This window comes from Microcaecilia unicolor, chromosome 11, assembly GCF_901765095.1.
Source record: "Microcaecilia unicolor chromosome 11, aMicUni1.1, whole genome shotgun sequence".
Taxonomy (NCBI): domain Eukaryota; kingdom Metazoa; phylum Chordata; class Amphibia; order Gymnophiona; family Siphonopidae; genus Microcaecilia; species Microcaecilia unicolor.
Window position 1 is genome coordinate 11,402,423 of NC_044041.1, and position 19,138 is coordinate 11,421,560.

The window sequence follows — 19,138 nt, forward strand, 5'->3', positions numbered from 1 at the left end:
ATTCACCAATAGCACTTTATTTATACATACATACAGTAGATTCAGGGATCTGAAAATTAATCTCACTCGCTTGTCAAGGACAAGAATGCACCAATGATTAGCGTAGCTGGCTGACAATGTGGGGAACTTGTGACCCTAGGCAAGTCACTTAGGGACCTAGCAGCGGAGGCCATTTTTGCTGTGTACCAGAGCCCCTTTTATCACAGTGGATGAAAACGCCAATAAAAGAAATGGCCATGTGGTTAAGTCTGCACTTGCCGCATGACCATTTCAGGGGGGGGGGGGGGGGAGGGGAATCACTTACCAGCCACCCACTGAGGTAGCGGTAAGGGTTCCCGCATTAGTCTGGCGGTAAACGGGCAGAATGCAAGCACTGCCCGATTACCACCAGGTAACCCCTGCACTAGAAAATCAGTACTAGTTTTCTTTAGCCCTGGAAATGGCGCGCCCAGAGGGTGGAACTACCGCTGGCACTCGCATTGGGCCTGTGGTAGTTCTGGGTTGCCGCATGGCAACCCTTTAGTAAAAGGGCCCCTTAACAATCCACTGCACCAGGTATAACAAAAAACAGATTGTGAGCCTACTAGAGACAGAGAAAGCACCTGTATTTAATATGCAAATCTCTTTAATTGTACAACAGAAAGGTGGTATATCAAATGCATAACCCTAAACATAGACTACTGACCCCTAAACTCAATGAGATGGGAGGGTTGGCAAGGGCACAAGAGTGCATTTCTTCCCTAGCAAGCACATTCTGCTTGATCCTAGTGCAGTGCTTCTTTTGTTTCACCATCCCCTACCCCCATCCCACCCCACCCAGGTGCACCCCTACAGACCTTTCTCCTCCTCTCAGTCCTGTTGCCTCCTGGCTTCACAAGCAACAAAGACAGTACCAACTCATGGTCCCCAGAGCTGTCTCCACCCCCCCCAGGCACAAAAATCCACTCACTCCAGGCCACTAGATGTTTGAAAACCCAACCACATAATTAAATAGAAGACCTTTAATAACCTATCAACTACAGACTGAAAAGTAGCTAGATCCACCAAATTCGATCCTCATCCAACTATATCTTCCAGCTGTTTAGCCATGCTATTCTATATTTAGGCTATTTAAAAATGAAACACTCACCTGGAGATAGATTGCTGCCTCCTGATAGGTTATATCCCAGCTCTGCTGCAGGCTGCAGTCCCCTGCTGTAGGGCTCTGCAAAGACACATCGCTGGCTCCATAACAGTTCTCACCATCTTAGTTAAAGAGGAGGTAGAAACAAAGGAAAGTTGGATTAAATATCAATAAACCCCAGGAGGAACTAGATTTTAGCATTAGTGCTCACTAAATGAAGAAGACATTTTAAAAATGTTCCCTAACAGCAGTGCTAGCTGTAAAAACTTTCAGAATTGAAGACCAAATTCACTGTACTGACAAGCTCAAATTAGCAATTTTACTGTTGATATTGCTTGTATTAAGAATATGTATATTTAACGTATATCCAAGATGCTAAAAATTCGGCACTTGCCTTTTGCCTGACTTGGTAACTCTGATGTGCTCTGAAAGGCTCTGTACTGCATGCTAATTTCAAATTGTGTCCTGGTACTGCTGCCAGGCAAAATGCTGAACCATTAGCATCTAGCGAGTAGGTCATATACAGTGCTGTATAAAGTTTGGGAAGCACTGCTTTAAAAGTGACCTTGGGTCTCACAGTGGCTCTTCTCAGCCATTTCTAGATTTCGGAGGGACAGCCTGATAAAGGCAGTATCTTGGTGGAGCCAAATTGTCAGTGCCTGGATTTCAAACTCTATGATTGATTTTCAAGGCCCTCAGACAAAATGGGCCAGCGTACTTAAAGAACAAGTTAACCCTTTACACACCTCTAAGGTCCTCTCAAGGATCATCACTATCTGTACCCTCATCAAAAGAAATTGTATGATGTGATGCCTGCCAGCGAGACTTCTCAGGAGTAGCCCCCACGCTCTGGAATTTACTCCTAGAGGGGCTACCTATAACTCGAGATTACCTCTACTTCAGGAAGCAGATGAAAGCCTGGCTCTTCTCCCAAGCCTTTAATACATAGGGTGACTGACTATACACTCATTTTGCACCTGCAGTAGTTTGCTACACATACTGTAACTTAGATCAATTCCTCATCTCTTGTTTAACTATACAAAGAACTTGCCTTGATTTTAGCTAACCATCAAATTATCCCAACTGATTCTGTAACACGCATCTTCTTCCATCACATATCTGCTCTTGGTCCCTCAACTATATAGTAAGCCGTATTGTAGAAAATCTTTAGCATCATATCTATGCTAGTCGAATTTCTAATGCATGTTTGTTAGGAGTATCATTAGTATTATGCTAACATTGTATTACATTATCCAGTATTTGAATTCCAATGCTGTTAAATGTGTATATTTTTGATACTGTTTCACAGTAGTTCTATTATGAGGTTTCAATTTACTGTTTTCAAGTTTACCTCATTTATTGTATTTATGTTTATTCTTGGTTATTTTACTAGTTATGCTATTAAACGTTTTTTCTCCCATACTCCTCGCCCAGTTGGCCATGGAGGTGGTGTCGGGCTACTACTTTTACCCTCTTGTAGATTTCAACCTCTTCTTCCACCTCAGTCTCTCTGCTTTTCTTCCTTCGAAGTCCACTCCATCTGTCTATTTGCTCCTCTGCCTATCCAAGTAGCAGTCATTTATCGACCCCCTGATAAGTCCCTTTCTTCCTTTCTCACTGACTTTGATGCCTGGCTTTCCTTCTTTCTTGAACCTTCATCTCCTTCCCTCATTCTTGGGGATTTTAAAATTCACACTAAATGATCCCTCTGACTCTTACGCTTCTCAGTTTCTCGCTTTAACATCCTCTTTAAATCTTCAACTGTGCTCCACTACCCCCACTCACCAGAATGGCCACTGTCTTGATCTTATCTTCTCAAACTGCTCACTCTCCAGCTTCTGTGCCTCAGCTCTTCCCCTCTCTGACCATCATCTGATAACTTTCACACTTAAACACCCTCTTCCCTAGTCCCATCCAATCTTAACTAATACATTTACAAATCTTCAGGCTATTCACCCTTCTACTCTGTCCTCCAGTGTTTCAAATCTCTTCTCTACCACTATGTTATCCAAGTCTGTCAATGAGGCTGTCTCTTCCTATAATATTATTCTCTCCTCTGCTCTAGATATTCTTGCTCCTCCCATTCCCCATCCTGTAAAGCGTACCAAACCCCAGCCTTGGCTGACCTCTAGAATTCGCTACCTGTCCTTCCAACTATCGCCCCAACTCCCTCTCCTATCCAAGATACTTGAACTTGCTGTCTACCGCCGTTGCCTTGACTTTCTTTCCTCTCAAGCTATTCTTGATCTACTTCAATCTGGCTTTTGCCCCCTTCATTCCACTGAAACAGCACTTGCTAAAGTGTCCAATGACCTGTTCCTGGCCAGATCCAAAGGCGTCTATTCTACCCTCATCCTTCTCGATCTGCTGCTTTTGACACTGTTGATCACAGCCTACTCCTTGATATGCTGTCCTCACTTGGATTTCAGAGCTCTGTTCTTTCCTGGTTTTCTTCTTATCTTTCCTATCGTACTTTTAGTGTATACTCTGGTGGATCCTCCTCTACTTCTATCCCACTGTCAGTTTGGTACTCTGATCTCATCCCATGGTTTTCAGTATCATCTTGATGCTGATGACTCCCAGATTTACCTCTCCACACCAGAAATCTCAGCAGGAATCCAGGCCAAAGTATCAGCCTGCCTGTCTCACCGCCATCTGAAACTAAACATGACCAATACTGAGCTTCTTATCTTTCCACCTAAATCAACCTCTCCTCTTCCCCCATTCTCTATTTCTGTGGATAACACTCTCATCCTTCCTGTCTGATCGGCTCCTAAACTTGGGGTCATCTTTGACTCCTCCCTCTCCTTCTCTGTACATATTCAGCAGACTAAGTGTCATTTGCACAATAAGATTCTAGAATACTAGCGCTTAGATGTGTGAATGTAACATTCTTCCTCCTAAGTGCTGGTTGGCCGCTATGCGGTATTCTACAAGTTTAGGGCCAGATTCAGCAAATGGTGGCCAAAGTTAGGCACCGTTATAATAATCTGTGCTAAGGTAATATTCTCTAAAGTGTGGTCTGCAGTAGCTTAGCGTGCTTCCCGTACCTAACTTTGGCCATGAGCACCTACGCTTCAGCTGGTATAAATGCTCATGACTGGTGACAGTTGGGTGCACAAATCCAAGTATTCTATATCATCATCCCTAATTTCTGGCAATGTCTCTGACCTGCCTATGCCCCTCCCATGGCCACATCCCCTTTTGAGTTACGTGCTATGAGAGTATGTGCATGTTGCAGAATAGGGCATACAGCAGATGCACATGTAACTCCTAACTGCTGTCAAAAGCTTTTTGAAAATCCATAAAAACATAAGCGTTGCCATACTGGGACAGACGGAAGGTCCATCAAGCCCAGTGTCCTGTTTCCAACAGTGGCCAATCCAGGTTACAAGTACCTGGCAAGATACCAAAACAGTACAATACATTTTATGCTGCTTAACCTAGAAATATATACAAATACAAAATCAATGGCTATGTTTTGTTCCCAAGGGGGCTCTGTATGAATACACAACAATAGTGGGACAAAACTTGTATGTGGCAATATATATCTTATAGGCTGTAGAGGTTATCTCATAGCATTTTTAGCGACTGTGTATATCAGCGTATCATATGCCTCACACGTCTGCAATTGTAATCATAGACTACCTCCAGCCAGCCAGTAGTTTCGTGTTATATTTAGACTTTTAATTGAAACGTACTGCTGTCTCAAAAACTTAACATTATTGCACACATAAAGAGCAAATAATGCACCAATTCGACTTAACTTAAGGGCTCCAGACTTTATGTGTTGTCTTCGGTAGTGAAAGTTCAACAGTTTGAATCCCAAATTTGTGGAGCCCTTATAGGTAACAACGGAGTTGCCTATAAGGGCTCCACAAATTTGGGATTCAAACTGTTGAACTTTCACTACCGAAGACAACACATAAAGTCTGGAGCCCTTAAGTTAAGTCGAATTGGTGCATTATTTGCTCTTTATGTGTGCAATAATGTTAAGTTTTTGAGACAGCAGTACGTTTCAATTAAAAGTCTAAATATAACACGAAACTACTGGCTGGCTGGAGGTAGTCTATGATTACAATTGCAGACGTGTGAGGCATATGATACGCTGATATACACAGTCGCTAAAAATGCTATGAGATAACCTCTACAGCCTATAAGATATATATTGCCACATACAAGTTTTGTCCCACTATTGTTGTGTAACCTAGAAATAAGCAGTGGATTTTCCCCAAGTCCATCTTAATAATGGCTTATGGACTTTTCTTTCAGGAAATTATCCAAACCTTTTTTAAACCCTGCTAACTGCTTTTACCACATTCTCTGGCAACAAATTCCAGAGTTGAGTGAAGAAATCTGTATCAACTGGCTTACCTTGATCCTTTACCTTTATGCTTTTAATTCCTAAACCCTATTCATGTTTTATCATTCCCACCTTAGTAATTCCCTTATATGTCCTGATTGTCTGTCCTAATTAGATTGTAAGCTCTATCGAGCAGGGACTTGTCTTTTCATGTTCAAGTGTACAACGCCGCGTACATCTAGTAGCGCTATAGAAATAAGTAGTAGTAAGTAGTAGTATCCACAGGTGTATTCACACACCTTCCAAAAAATGAAGGATATTGGGAGGCAGATTTACCTTAGCTAAACTCATGTTGTTTTTGAATTCAGTACTCTAGGGAGTGTAACAGAGTCCAGGTGATTTGACACACTTCAGTTGACAATTTGCCCTATTACATTTATAAGGTTCACCAAGGATTGTTTCGACTCTTTCGAACGCCACTAGTAAATACTATTTCTGATATAGGTATCTCTTACAAAAAAAGCGGACTTAAATGTATGTTGGGATCAGACTAGGGAGACGAGCAACTAATGGGGAAAAGGGGGTTAAATATGTCTTCTAATTCATTTCTTAGTACAGAGCACAGAATGGGGGGCGTGTCAAGATGGCACCGTAGCGGGAATGTTTGAAGCGAGCTCCTGCCTTCAACTACCGATTTCAGCTGGTTTTCAATGTTTTATTTCTTAAATGCCACATACGAAACGGAAAGGGGCGATCCGGAGGGATCCCTTACCTCCAGCGACGTCCACCCCGGTAGGAGTGGGTCTCGAGCGCTTCTTCCCCGCGCTATCCCAGAGAAGTGGTGCGGAGTCCTTAGCGGGTCGAGCCGGTGGAGCGGCTTCCCCGCTGGAAGCTGAATTATCTCTCTCCCCGCCATGCTCTGCGACGCCTCCTTGCCCTGCTACTGTGATGAGTCGAGCGGGGTTTCACTTGGAACCCGGAAGGGGTGAAACCGAGGAGCCCAGAGGGAAGCCCGATTCTCAAAAGACAACTGGGGCAGCAGGAGAGACGGAGGTGAGCTTGGAAAGGATCTGGATGAAGTTGCTAGAAATAGAAAAGACCCTGAAACAATCATCTGAAGAGGTAAAACTTTTGAGTTTAAATGTTCAAGAGGTAAGGAACTCCCTTGAATTGGTGAAGCAAGATTTTTCCCTAAAAATTGAAACTTTACAAAGAGAGACTAAACAAAATGACGAATTTAAAGTGGCTGTGATAAAGGATACAATAGATTTAAGAAGAAAATTAGAACAAATGGAGAATTATAACAGGAGATTGAATCTCCGTGTATTGAATTTTCCAAGGTTGCTAGCTGTATCACCAAATGATATGTTTAATAGATATTTGAAAGAAAATTTGAAATTTCCTCAAGAAGTGTTTCCCCCGCTGAACAAGATTTATTATATACCAACAACAATGAAAAAAGTAGATACAGAGAACTTAACAGACTTGCAAAATGTCACGGCCATTTTGGAACAGACTATCGAAGAAGCACCTGAAAGAGGGACATTGTTAGTTTTGTTTGTTTTTCAACAGGACTTAAATGCAATAATGCGTCTTTATTTTAAGTCAACAAATAGGGTATTTGCTGGTCAGAAAATTTGGCTTTACCCTGATGTGACTAAACTCACTCAGGAAAAGCGAAAAAATTTTCTTTCTATGAGGTCTAAAGTTCTGGAATTAGGGGGCTCTTTCCTCCTGGCATATCCCTGCAAATGTGTTATTAGATTGAATCAGGCAAAATACATATATTATACACCTGATCAACTCCAGACCTTCCTAGATGGTAGAGAACTGCAGAGATAAAGTTTGTAATGGGATATACGGAACCATATATATTGCTTAATCATGTATGTAAAGTGGTGTTAACTTTGCAGATTCCTACCCCCCCTTTCTTAATGTAGAGGTCTAAAGAAGCCAAGTGATGTATAGTTATTTGAAGAAATATTCTTTTTCTTTTTTTTCTTGTTTACTTTGTAATTATTGGCTATATTATACTAAGCAGTGTTGATATCTCTGTAAGTATATGAAACCAATAAAAATTATATTACATAATTTCTTAGTACACATTTATCAGTACTTATCAGATCCCTGTACCGACACCCCAATAATGCACATAAAAGCAGCAAAGGAGACTGATGCATAGAACGTTTTTTTTTTTTTTTGCAATATTACAGGCTGATAAAAGAAACCTTCAAACAAAAGTCAATAAAAGAGGAATTAAGATGCCTAACAAATTATCCTTAATAGAAAGCACTTCTAAAGTGCTGTTAGATGTGCACAACGACCCGCTGTTTCTTCATCCTCGTGCCTCACCAGTTCCCTTTTTCTATTTAACACTGTTAAACACCCACAACAGGAAAGTATCAGATGGCTAAAAACAATCTGGATGCAAGTAGATCTGTCTAGGAAGGAAAGTAGAGAAAGCAGCCCTTTTGCTAGCAGTCCTGTCACTTACACACAAGCTCAACAGCAAAACTTTGCCTATAATGATCTCAACCTGCCACATGAACTATTAAGCCAACACAATCAAGAGAGACTTGGCTTCCATCCTATCCTCCCATCATACATCACTGCCTGTGTCAGATGACTATCAATTTGCTATTCCAGGGGCCCAGACGCCAGCCCAGAATCCCTGCGGTACCACTACCATTATAAAACACTTGGAGAGGAAACAGCCAGCGAGTCAGGCAAATCGATTTCCCTTGCTGATTCAGCCATAAACATGAGCTCTAGAACAGCAGCCCCTTGAATCTCTGCTGTTAAACCATCTCATACCGTCCATGTCAGTTAGACAAGAGGATGTCTCAACGGGCCCTGGATGAAACTGTACAGAACCAAAGCCATTCGGAGGTTCTGCCACTTGCAATGTCCTCTTCTCCTTGGCCGGGAGCAGCTCTGCTGAAGTTTTCCTCTCCTAGTATCTTCCCCTCCCTTTCTCACTTGTAGGGGGAAAAAAAAAAAAAAAAGGCACAGCTGAAAATCAAATTTCTTGCCAAAAAATTTAACAAGATCTTCCTTTCTATTCACTGCATCTAAAACCTTTTGTGTGGAAGACATCTTGGAGCATATATAAAAAGTGTTCCAAGCAGCAGCAAAAACCGAAAACAAAACCACTTGCAAATCTTTAATTACCTTGAGGAATTCTGGATGCTCCAGAACTTATAAATCCCCCAAAACACACACGTAAAAAATTATATACACAATTTGGACTGCGATTGGTGATGTCCATATCACACCACAGCTTGAAAAAGAGACGAATGCAAAATAGCAAAACCAGTAAAGAAACCGAGGGGAAGAAAATGATCACAGTACAAAGTGCAGGCACAGCTGCTCACTCAACTGGTAAAACATTTCCCCTCCTGATATAACCATCTACAAGTGTATGAACAGGAGTACATTCTGCTGCCTGGATTCTGAAGGCAGACAAACACAGCAAGATTTCTTAACTCATCTCCATCAGACAACTGAAATGATAGTAAAAGTGCACAAGTACGATGAAATCTTTAATTTGTAAATCAAACTGCTTTCCCAAGCATCACTTGCTGAAAGTCAAAGTCAGCATACTCTGGCCTTGATGAAGTAAGCGCTGCGTTGGAGCAATATGCCAAGCTTCAGCACTTAGCATTGTAAAAACATGCACTAAAAGTGTACTCCCGATGCAGTAAACTAATGAAAGGCACAGCATACAGTTCAAGCTTCTCCTACTAACCTACAAATGCACTCGATCCACAGCCTCTCCTTACCTCTCTACCCTCATCTCCCCTTACATTCCTACCCGTAACCTCCGCTCTCAAGACAAATCCCTCCTTTCAGTACCCTTCTCCACCACCGCCAACTCCAGGCTCCGCCCTTTCTGCCTCACCTCACCCCATGCATGGAACAAACTCCCTGAGCCCATATGCCAGGCCCCCTCCCTGCCCATCTTCAAATCGTTGCTCAAAGCCCACCTCTTCAATGTCACCTTCGGCACCTAACCACCACACCTCTACTCAAGAAATCTAGACTGCATCAACTTGACATTTCGTCCTTTAGATTGTAAGCTCCTCTGAGCAGGGACCGTCCTTCTTTGTTGATCTGTACAGCGCTGCGTAACCCTAGTAGCGTTCTAGAAATGTTAAGTAGTAGTAGTGCTGTTAGTGATCCGTAACCTGTCGCTAAAATCGTCTGAAGTACCTGAAGATTGGAGGGTGGCTGATGTAACACCGATTTTTAAAAAGGGTTCCATGAGTGATCCGTTAAATTACAGCCCAGTAAGCCTGATTTCAGTGCTTGGCAAAATAGTGGAAACTATTGTAAAAAATAAAATAATGGAACACACAGACAACATGATCATTTCAAACCGTGATTATTGTAATGTTGTTTATGCTGGCCTTCCATCTTTTGCCCTCAAAAAGTTACAATCAGTTCAGAACATGGCCATACGCATTCTGTCAGGTATCTGTCACTTTAATCATATCTCTCCTCTGCTCAGACAGTTTCATTGACTTCCAATTACTTTTCATGTTCAATATAAAATCTTAATCTTAACTCAGAAAGCACTTTATTCACAGATTCCATTTTATCATCTGTCATCTTTGATTATCCTGTACAAACCTATTTGTATTTTTGTACTCCTGAACCCAAAATCAATTAGCCACCCCTAACGTAGCACATACCAGGCTTCAAACTACTTGCCTTAGCCCATCTCCATGAAACACGCTGCCTTTTGCTCTTCGTATGAAATAGTCCTATCAATGTTTCAAAGTTGCATTGAAAACTGATTTATTTACTCACCATTTTCCTTCCGACTCTTGAGCGGTAGTGTTGACCGGCTGATGGGCAGCTATGTACATAAGTACATAAGTAATGCCATACTGGGAAAAGACAGCGCTGCGTAACCCTAGTAGCGCTCTAGAAATGTTAAGTAGTAGTAGTACTAATTACCACCAAGTTAAAAAGGGTTTCATCAATTATATTTGATAGTATTACTTTTATTTATATGATTTTGTAAACCATGCCAGATGTTTTAGTCAGTACCACAATATAGAAATATGCTTAAAATAAAATCAACTCTGCTGCCAGACAAAAACAAAAAACTAAACAAACCCATGCACATACTGCTTCAGAAACATTCAGCTGTTTGCTATACCACAAATAAATTTCTCTTCCTATAAGTGTATGAGTGGGTGCATTTGAGGGGGTTTATAGAACTTTGCCTCTCACCCTTAACAACTGTCCCTTAGATAGCCTGAGCCACCTTGAGAGCACTAGTCCTGCCTAGGAGGAAGTGAGCCGGGAGGGGTGGAGCCTAAAGCAGGAAGTATACAGCACAGGGCCTGACTGAGGTTAAGGGGGCCCAGAGAGAAGGAGGAATTGAAGCCCCAATGTACGCCACCACCACCTATGGTTAAGAATTGTAACTTGGCTGAGGTAAGCTGCTTTTGCTTCTTGTTTTTTGTTGTTGTTGTTGTTACATTTGTACTCTGCGCTTTCCCACTCATGGCAGGCTCAATGCGGCTTACATGGGGCAATGGAGGGTTAAGTGACTTGCCCAGAGTCACAAGGAGCTGCCTGTGCCTGAAGTGGGAATTGAACTCAGTTCCCCAGGACCAAAGTCCACCACGCTAACCACTAGGCCCTTGCAGATCACCAATGTGGCCGAGCAGGCTTCTACATGGAATGTTGCTAGTGGAATAGCAACATTCCATGTAGAATCTCCAATAGTATCTATTTTATTTTTGTTACATTTGTACTCTGCGCTTTCCCACTCATGGCAGGCTCAATGCGGCTTACATGGGGCAATGGAGGGTTAAGTGACTTGCCCAGAGTCACAAGGAGCTGCCTGTGCCTGAAGTGGGAATCAAACTCAGTTCCTCAGAATCAAAAGTCCACCACCCTAACCACTAGGCCACTCCTCCACTGTTGCTACTATTTGAGATTCTACATGGAATGTTGCTATTCCACTAGCAACATTCCATGTAGAAGTCGGCCCTTGCAGATCACCAATGTGGCCGTGCAGGCTTCTGTGAGTCTGATGTCCTGCACATACGTGCAAGACGTCAGACTCACAGAAACAGAAGCCTGCACAGCCTTCTACATGGAATGTTGCTAGTGGAATAGCAACATTCCATGTAGAATCTCCAACAGTAGCAACATTCCATGTAGAATCTCCAATAGTATCTATTTTATTTTTGTTACATTTGTACCCTGCGCTTTCCCACTCATGGTAGGCTCAATGCGGCTTACATGGGGCAATGAAGGGTTAAGTGACTTGCCCAGAGTCACAAGGAGCTGCCTGTGCCTGAAGTGGGAATCGAACTCAGTTCTTCAGTTCCCCAGGACCAAAGTCCACCACCCTAACCACTAGGCCACTCCTCCACTCCACTCATCAGTTTGAGACTGATAAGCCTTGCTCTGAGATCTGGCAGGAGCCAGACCCTAGTACTCGGAGAAAGAGACTCACAGGCTGTGTTTGGGGCGGAGCCACCCTACCAGTCACAGATTGTGTTCAGGCCTTGCCAGCCTGAGGCCTGCTTATTGAACTACAGAGGTGTTCTATCTTTTGCTCCTGGGTCCCGTGATTTAACAGGTCTCAGGAGTCAATTAAACAAACATTTGTTTTCATTTATATCCCTATGTCCCGCTATGTTTATTTCACAGGCCCACCCCTCAACCCTCGCTCGAGGTGTCACAGTGCATTAGAACAGAACATGAAGTGTGAAGAAGGGTGCTATACTGGAGAAACAAGCCAGATGCTAAAGACAAGGCTCAATTTACATAGACATCATATTAAACCTCACAATACCAACCAGGATGTCACCTCTGCGGAACATCACTTTACAAAACCAGAACACTGCATCAATGATTTTATGGTGAGAATACTAAAAGGAAACTAAGACAATCCAAGAATGTAAGACCTCGGAAGACAAAATGATGAAATATTTTGACACTCACCAGACAGGGCTTAAAGACCTGGGTTTTCTACCCATTACATTACATCCAGGCTTGTAGCCCACTAACACCTCAAGAGTTCTAAGCAGGTTCCAATCAAAGAAGCCAGAACAAACTTCTGGGATGCAGTATCAATAACATTTTAATTACAAAATTTTCTAAAGATGTATTTTTAGGAGCTTCCTGAATGACAAATAAGACTGTGATAAACAGCTCTGCTACTTCTTTCCATAAACATACTCCCGAGATTGGGTGGCAGAGCCGGGGGGGGGGGGGGGGGGGGGGGGGGCTGGTTGGGAGGCGGGGATAGTGCTGGGCAGACTTATACGGTCTGTGCCAGAGCCTGTGGTTGGGAGGCAGGGATAGTGCTGGGCAGACTTATACGATCTGTGCCCTGAAAATGACAGATACAAATCAAGGTAAGCTATACACAAAAAGTAGCACTTATGGGACTGTCCTTCTTTGTTAAACTGTACAGCGCTGCGTAACCCTAGTAGCTCTTTAGAAATGTTAAGTAGTAGTAGTACATATGAGTTTATCTTGTTGAGCAGACTGGATGGGCCATGCAGGTCTTTTTCTGCCGTCATCTACTATGTTAACTGCTAATAGCCTGTCAAAATGAACTAGCCTTTTTCTTCCTTTAATGTGTGGAAACGTAAAAAAAAATTGTCGGCCGAAAGCCTCCTAACTCTAGGTGTGAAACAAAAGTGATTCAATATGTAAATAGGAATTTGCCCGTTGCAACACTTTATAAAGAATACAAGCAAATTTTTTAAAAAACCTTGGCCACAATTGGCAACCAATGAAGTTTTAAGTAAAAAGGAAGTACAGAATCATACTTAGACAAACCGTTTGCAATTTTCTTAACAAACCCTTCAGACAGCCTAAATAGATCAGATTACAATAGTCAAGAGTAGATAACAATATAGAGTAGACTAATCATTCATATTGATTAGATTCAAAATACTTCCTTATGTTTAAAGTATTTTTTCATTTAAAAAACAAAACACATTTTTAAACTACCGAATTTATCTATGGTTCTCACAAAAGTGATCAACCCCCAAGATCTTAATTATTGAAGAAATCTGGTAATTTACATTATTGACAGTGAGCAACTGAGGGATTTGTTCAGGTTTTGAATGAAAGCATAGATATTTTGGTTTCTCTGTATTGAGTTTTAAATTTATGTATATTCATTCATTCTTCTAGCAGTTCCATGCAGCTCTGAACTCTAGCAATATTTATGTCACAAATAAAATGAAAAGAAATTAAGACAGAAATGCCATCTGCATAGATGTAGTGAAGAAAATAATTTCTATTTAATAGTAAACTTAAAGACCATAAAAAGACACTAAACAATTGGAGACAGTGGGGAACCCTTTGGAACCCCTCATGGGTTATTCCAACTAAATGATAGGTCCAAGTGTAATTTGACTCTATAAAATCAAAAAAAACATTGAACCATTTCAGGACTCTACCTTTGATTCCCATCTCCTCTAGGTTCTGTAGCAACAAAGCATGGTCCTCCAAGTCAAAAGCTGATGATAAATCGAATTAAAGGAGTAAAGCACACTCTCCTTCACTGAAGAATGATCTTACATGGTCTAACAGTGAACCTAACACAGTCTCTGTACTAAAAAAATGAGCGAAACCCAGATTGAGCTGAGGACAGAAGTCATACTTGTCTAAATAGTGGATCAACTGTAATGCAACCAGATCCTCCATAATCTTCACAAAAAGGGGATAGATGCCAGAGGTCTATAGTTAGTAACCACCTGTTTAGGCTGCTTTAGGTCTTTGGGAATAGGTGTTATATTATTTCTGCCACAGTTGGTGACTGATCCAAGAGCAGCCATTTCCCATTATCAACCATACAGTTTTACTGCTTTGTCACCCTCTTATCAATCATCCATCTCTCCCTGTCTCTCACCCATCCTGTTTCCCACCTAATCCACCCCTCCCCTCCCCTCTTCCTGTGAGACTGCCATTGGAATGCTTTCTGATATTTGTCAACATTTATTTTATTTTTGTTACATTTGTACCCCGCGCTTTCCCACTCATGGCAGGCTCAATGCGGCAGGCAATTTGTTTTTCAGAAAAGCAAAAAAAGCCCATTTCTCCAAAAATGAAACGGGCCCTAGGAAGGCTCTCGTCTAAGCAATTTCTCGTCTCTCCCCTGCCCTCCCCTCCATGTCCAGTGGTTCTCCCCTCCCCTTCATGTCCAATGACTCACCCCACCTGCCCCCCTTTTAAGCACCCGAGTTACAGTTCAACCTCAGCCCTCACCTGCCCGCCCTCTTCTCCCACAACAGCCCTCCTTTCCTTCCATTTTACCTGAAGTTGCAGCAGCGTCAGTGAAAGCGGCAGGCTTGGCTCGCCTCCAGCCTTCCCCTTCCTTCTCTCTGTGTCCCGCCCTCCTCTGATGTAATTTCCTCTTTCAGCGACAACGGAACAATGAGAGGGAAGGGAAGGCTGGAGGGGAGCCGATTATGTATACGTCATTTGTATACAGTTACGAACCCAGCCAGCCAGCCAGCCATCCATCCAGGGACACAGATTGATGAATTATTATATAGAAGATATGAAGAAGGGTTACCTTCAAAAGCTAATTTATTTTACTAACTTAATACACTGCAGCACCGTCAGCCACCAAACCCTACGTGCAACTTGCACTGCAAATACCCGCTGCAGAATATCTCTTCCTACAGCAGGAACATCGTTTCAATGACTCCGCCTCCATACAGCTTCCTGCTAAGCCCAGAACGTGTGGACAGCAAAAAAAAAAACCAAAAAAAAAAACCTTGCCACTGGAAGAAATCGGCCCTCCGATCAGTGGAGTCTCCCAGGAAGAGCCCAAAAGGCACTCCAAACTCCCCAGAGGAAAAAGGTAGCCCAAACACAGGGTTTCCGATCTCATGTAACTCCTGTTTTTTTTTTTTTCTTTTTAACGGAATACCGGCTGTAAGGCTGCAGTATTTTTTTTTTTTTTTTTGGTTTGTGAGGAAGGCAAAGGTAGCACAGCCAATAAACCCTATGGAGGAATACTGGGAGAAGGGGAACTGCAGGTAAGGCACGGACCTGGAAACAAAGTACGCTCTCAAAGCTGGCTCCTTTGACCACACACCCCCTGGCTCAACCCAGCCCAGGAGTCCTTCCTCACTGCAGAACCCAGGAGCTGGAAGGAATCCATCCACCACCTGTTGGAGATAGAGATACACTGAAGGGCTGGATGTCCAGGGTCACTGCATTCATTTCAGTGTTCTCTATCTCCACCTGCATTCATCTGCTGCAGAGACTAAGGAAATACCGATGACAAATTAAGGCCTCTAGACACTACAGAAGTGGTTTAATATTGCCTAATAAAATCACAAAGTGTGACAGAAAACAGGAAGCTCTTGTAGTGTGGTGGCATTACTAGCATAGCATCACTGGCTTAGGAGCTGGCAACAATACTGCTAAAAAATTGGTGTCTGGCTATACCACTGTGCCTTGCAGTTATACAGTTGATTTTGACTATATTTGGTACCACATTTCCAATAGTTTTCTCAGATACTCACAAAGTCTACCCACAATGAACATGAACTACACTGTGAGAAGTTAAGATCTAGCAGACTATTCCCAGTAAACACTTTCTTTAGTGAGAAAAAAAATCCAAGGACATTATCAAGTCCTATGAAGCTACTACCTAGATTGGCCACTATTGGAAACAGGATGCTAGGCTTTGGTCTTTCCCAGTATGGCAATTCTTATGTACTTATGCACCTCTGGTAGAACTGCACCAACTGCGCTCCCAAAGGAACCGGAGGCTGGGCCCTGACACCTTCATTGAGAGGGATGACAGGAAGACTGGAAGGAAGATCCTGACTCTTTACCTCCTCTGTGAGAGCCACGAAAGGACAGACCATTGGAAAAACCGCGAGCGTTGACCTGGAGCCACCTTATCCAACCGAGGTTGACAGAAATCGCGTCTCCAACCACGACCTGAGGACCTAGGGTGGTCTTCTGGGAGGCGCGGGACTTTAGTGTCCCCGAGACTGCGAACCAGCTTGTCCAACTCTTCCCCAAATAACAAGGAGCCTCTAAAAGGAAACTTGCTAAGTTTAGACTTTGACGCATCTGCTGACCAACCTGGCTGCTACACTCAACGCCACAGATTTAGCCGACACTCACAACAGATCATACAAGGTATCCACCAAGAAGGTTGAACCCATTTCCAGCTTAGACACCTCCGTATCCAGGGAGGACAAATTGTCAGATGACCTGTCAAGCACTTTCACGGACCACCGGAAGCATGTATGTCGCTTCGTAACCGCTGAGACCACCGCATCCACTACCGAAGGTTTTAGCAGTACCTTCTCTGCTTCCGGCACCAGATAAGAGACGGACCATGGACTTGGCTGGTCTAAAGGCTGCATCTGGGGATTCCCACTGAGTCTGAATTACATCCCGGATAGCCTGATGCATGGGGAAGGTCTTACCTGGCTTGCAAATGCCTTTTAACAAGAGATCCACCTTCTGAGACTCCGAAGCAGGCAGCTCCTCCTCCTCAAAACGCAGAGTAGAAGATACCAGGGATATTAACTCTTGCAGGTCATTCTTACAGAAAATGCGCAGCACAGAGGGATCTTCCCCTGGGATAGCAACATCCAAGTCAGCATTCAAATGTTCAGAGACCATCTCCAAAGGATCCCCCTGAGAAAGGTGTTGGTCTGCAATGCAGGGCATATCTACATCTGGGTCAGATTCAAAGTTTTCCTCCAAATGCCAGGACCTCCTTGGTCGCTTAGCCGCCCCTGCCTGAGAAACCCCCAGAGGAGCAGCAGAAGAGGAGGAAAGGGGAGCTGACTTCTGCATTAAAAACGCTTTGTACATCTGCAGAACGAGCTCTGGAGGGAAACCCCCTCCACAGCTGTCAGATAAGGGAGCTGCACTGGTAGTCTGAGGCTGGACAGCAGGAGCCGGCTGCTCCACGGAGGGAGACAAAATGGTGGCATTTCATGCCAAAACGGGAGCCGCCGGAGCGTCAGCGTGGACCACCGAAACCGGACCCTCCGAGGTAACTGAAGGAACGGCAGAAAGCCTCGGTCCTTGAGACTTCAGAGCCATGCAAAACTTGCAGCGACCGCTGTCTCCGACGCCATGATGCTGACAGACCACGCAGCGTTTAAGTTTCTCTGTCATGGCGGCAGTCTACTAGACGAGCGCTGGAACTCTGCGCTTCCCCTGACGCACTTCTTTTTTTTTAAACTTACTAACAGACGGCCAACCGAAAAACCTAAAGGCCCCCAAAGCAAAAAGAGAAACGAGATGCTCTCGCCACAAACAGCATGAAAAAAAACGCAGGGTTTTGTTTTCAATATCAGAAGGGAAAAGGCTGCCTCTCCCAGTCCCAGAATGTCTTCCCTAGAAGAGACTGGATTCCCGTATAGCCCCAGACCCAAGGCATACACCAATACAGGGAGGAATTGGGGGGGGGGGGGGGGGAGGAACCTTGCCTTCCAGGTGTAACACCCCTGAGGCCCCAAAGAAGCCCCCACCGACCTTTGCCTCTCACCAAGGTTCCCAAAACTAGGTGCACAGACCGGAGTTTTAAAAAAAATATAATTTAACCACGCTCTCTAAAAAAAAATGCTCACACTAGAATGGAACCTAGAAGATCTAAACAATCACGCTGTAATACTAAAATCCTTGACCTGCCTGGAAAAAAATAGAGGGATCCGATGTATGCTCCTTTCTTTTCATATGGATTCCACAGGTCCTTCAAATAAACTTTATTTCGCTGTTGGAATTCGAACAGGCACGTAGAACGCCATCTTACATTTCTCAGAGGGCTGGCCAACCACAACCAATTATGGCTAAATCATTGCGTTATCAACATGTGATCCAAATCCTACAATCAAAGTTTCTTTAAAATTTGATGGTCATACAATCACTATTGTTGCAGACTTACATAAAAATACAGTGCAATGAAAGAAACAATTTCTCTTGACGAATTGGCACCAAATATTGTCTCTTTCCTGCCACAAAAAAAATAATCATACCAAATCATTTGAAGATTTTATTTTATTTATTCATACTTGTATCCCACAATTATCCAAAAACGAGTTTTGGTTCAATGTTAACAATTGCTAGAAATTACATTGATTCAATTACATTTACAAGGTTGTATGATGCTGTGGTTGGCAAGATAACTATTAGTGCGTATGGAATAGTCATTGGGTTTCTTGAGAAGATATGTCTTAGTTCATTTCTTAAATGAAAAGATGCTTTTTACAGTTAGAGACTGTGTAGTGCATTATTGTTCCAGAATGATTAGTGCATATTTTACTCACAGAATTTCCTGAGATAGGTAGGTCTTTAGGCCTTTTCTGAACTGGAGGCAATTGGTGATGCTTCTTATCACTATGGGAATTGAGTTCCACCATTTTGAGCCCAGGTAGCTAAAGCTCCAAATGCTCTTCATGATTACCTGGAAACAGCTTGGCTATTCTATCCTGGATGACCACTCTTACGCAACTTCAGGTAGTACCTGAAAACGTATATGTTTACATAAAGCTTCCCGTCCGTAAGGTACTTCCTCTACCTGTTTTGATCATCAGTTTTTTGCAGTCGACTAATTGTACTCATTGTCTGCAGAGAATGCATCATCACTTTTTGGATAATGTGGGATATAAGAATGAATAAACTATTTTAAAATGTTAGATTTCTGATCACAATTTTTACTTAAACATATTTGTCATATA

General features: G+C 42.9%; 1 protein-coding gene across 4 annotated transcripts in view; it reads right to left on the reverse strand.

The window, feature by feature from the left end:
* TPCN1 (two pore segment channel 1) overlaps nt 1-19,138 on the reverse strand; it is a 127,021-nt gene that overhangs the window by 88,114 nt on the left and 19,769 nt on the right. For 2 of the 4 annotated variants that reach the window (XM_030218685.1, XM_030218682.1), the window contains exon 2: nt 1,130-1,245. In XM_030218685.1, the coding sequence (XP_030074545.1) occupies nt 1,130-1,245 (116 nt within the window). Of the gene's footprint in view, nt 1-1,129; nt 1,246-8,240; nt 8,314-8,597; nt 8,724-19,138 lie in introns of those variants that run through there. The other 2 variants (XM_030218683.1, XM_030218684.1) reach the window with 2 other exon arrangements.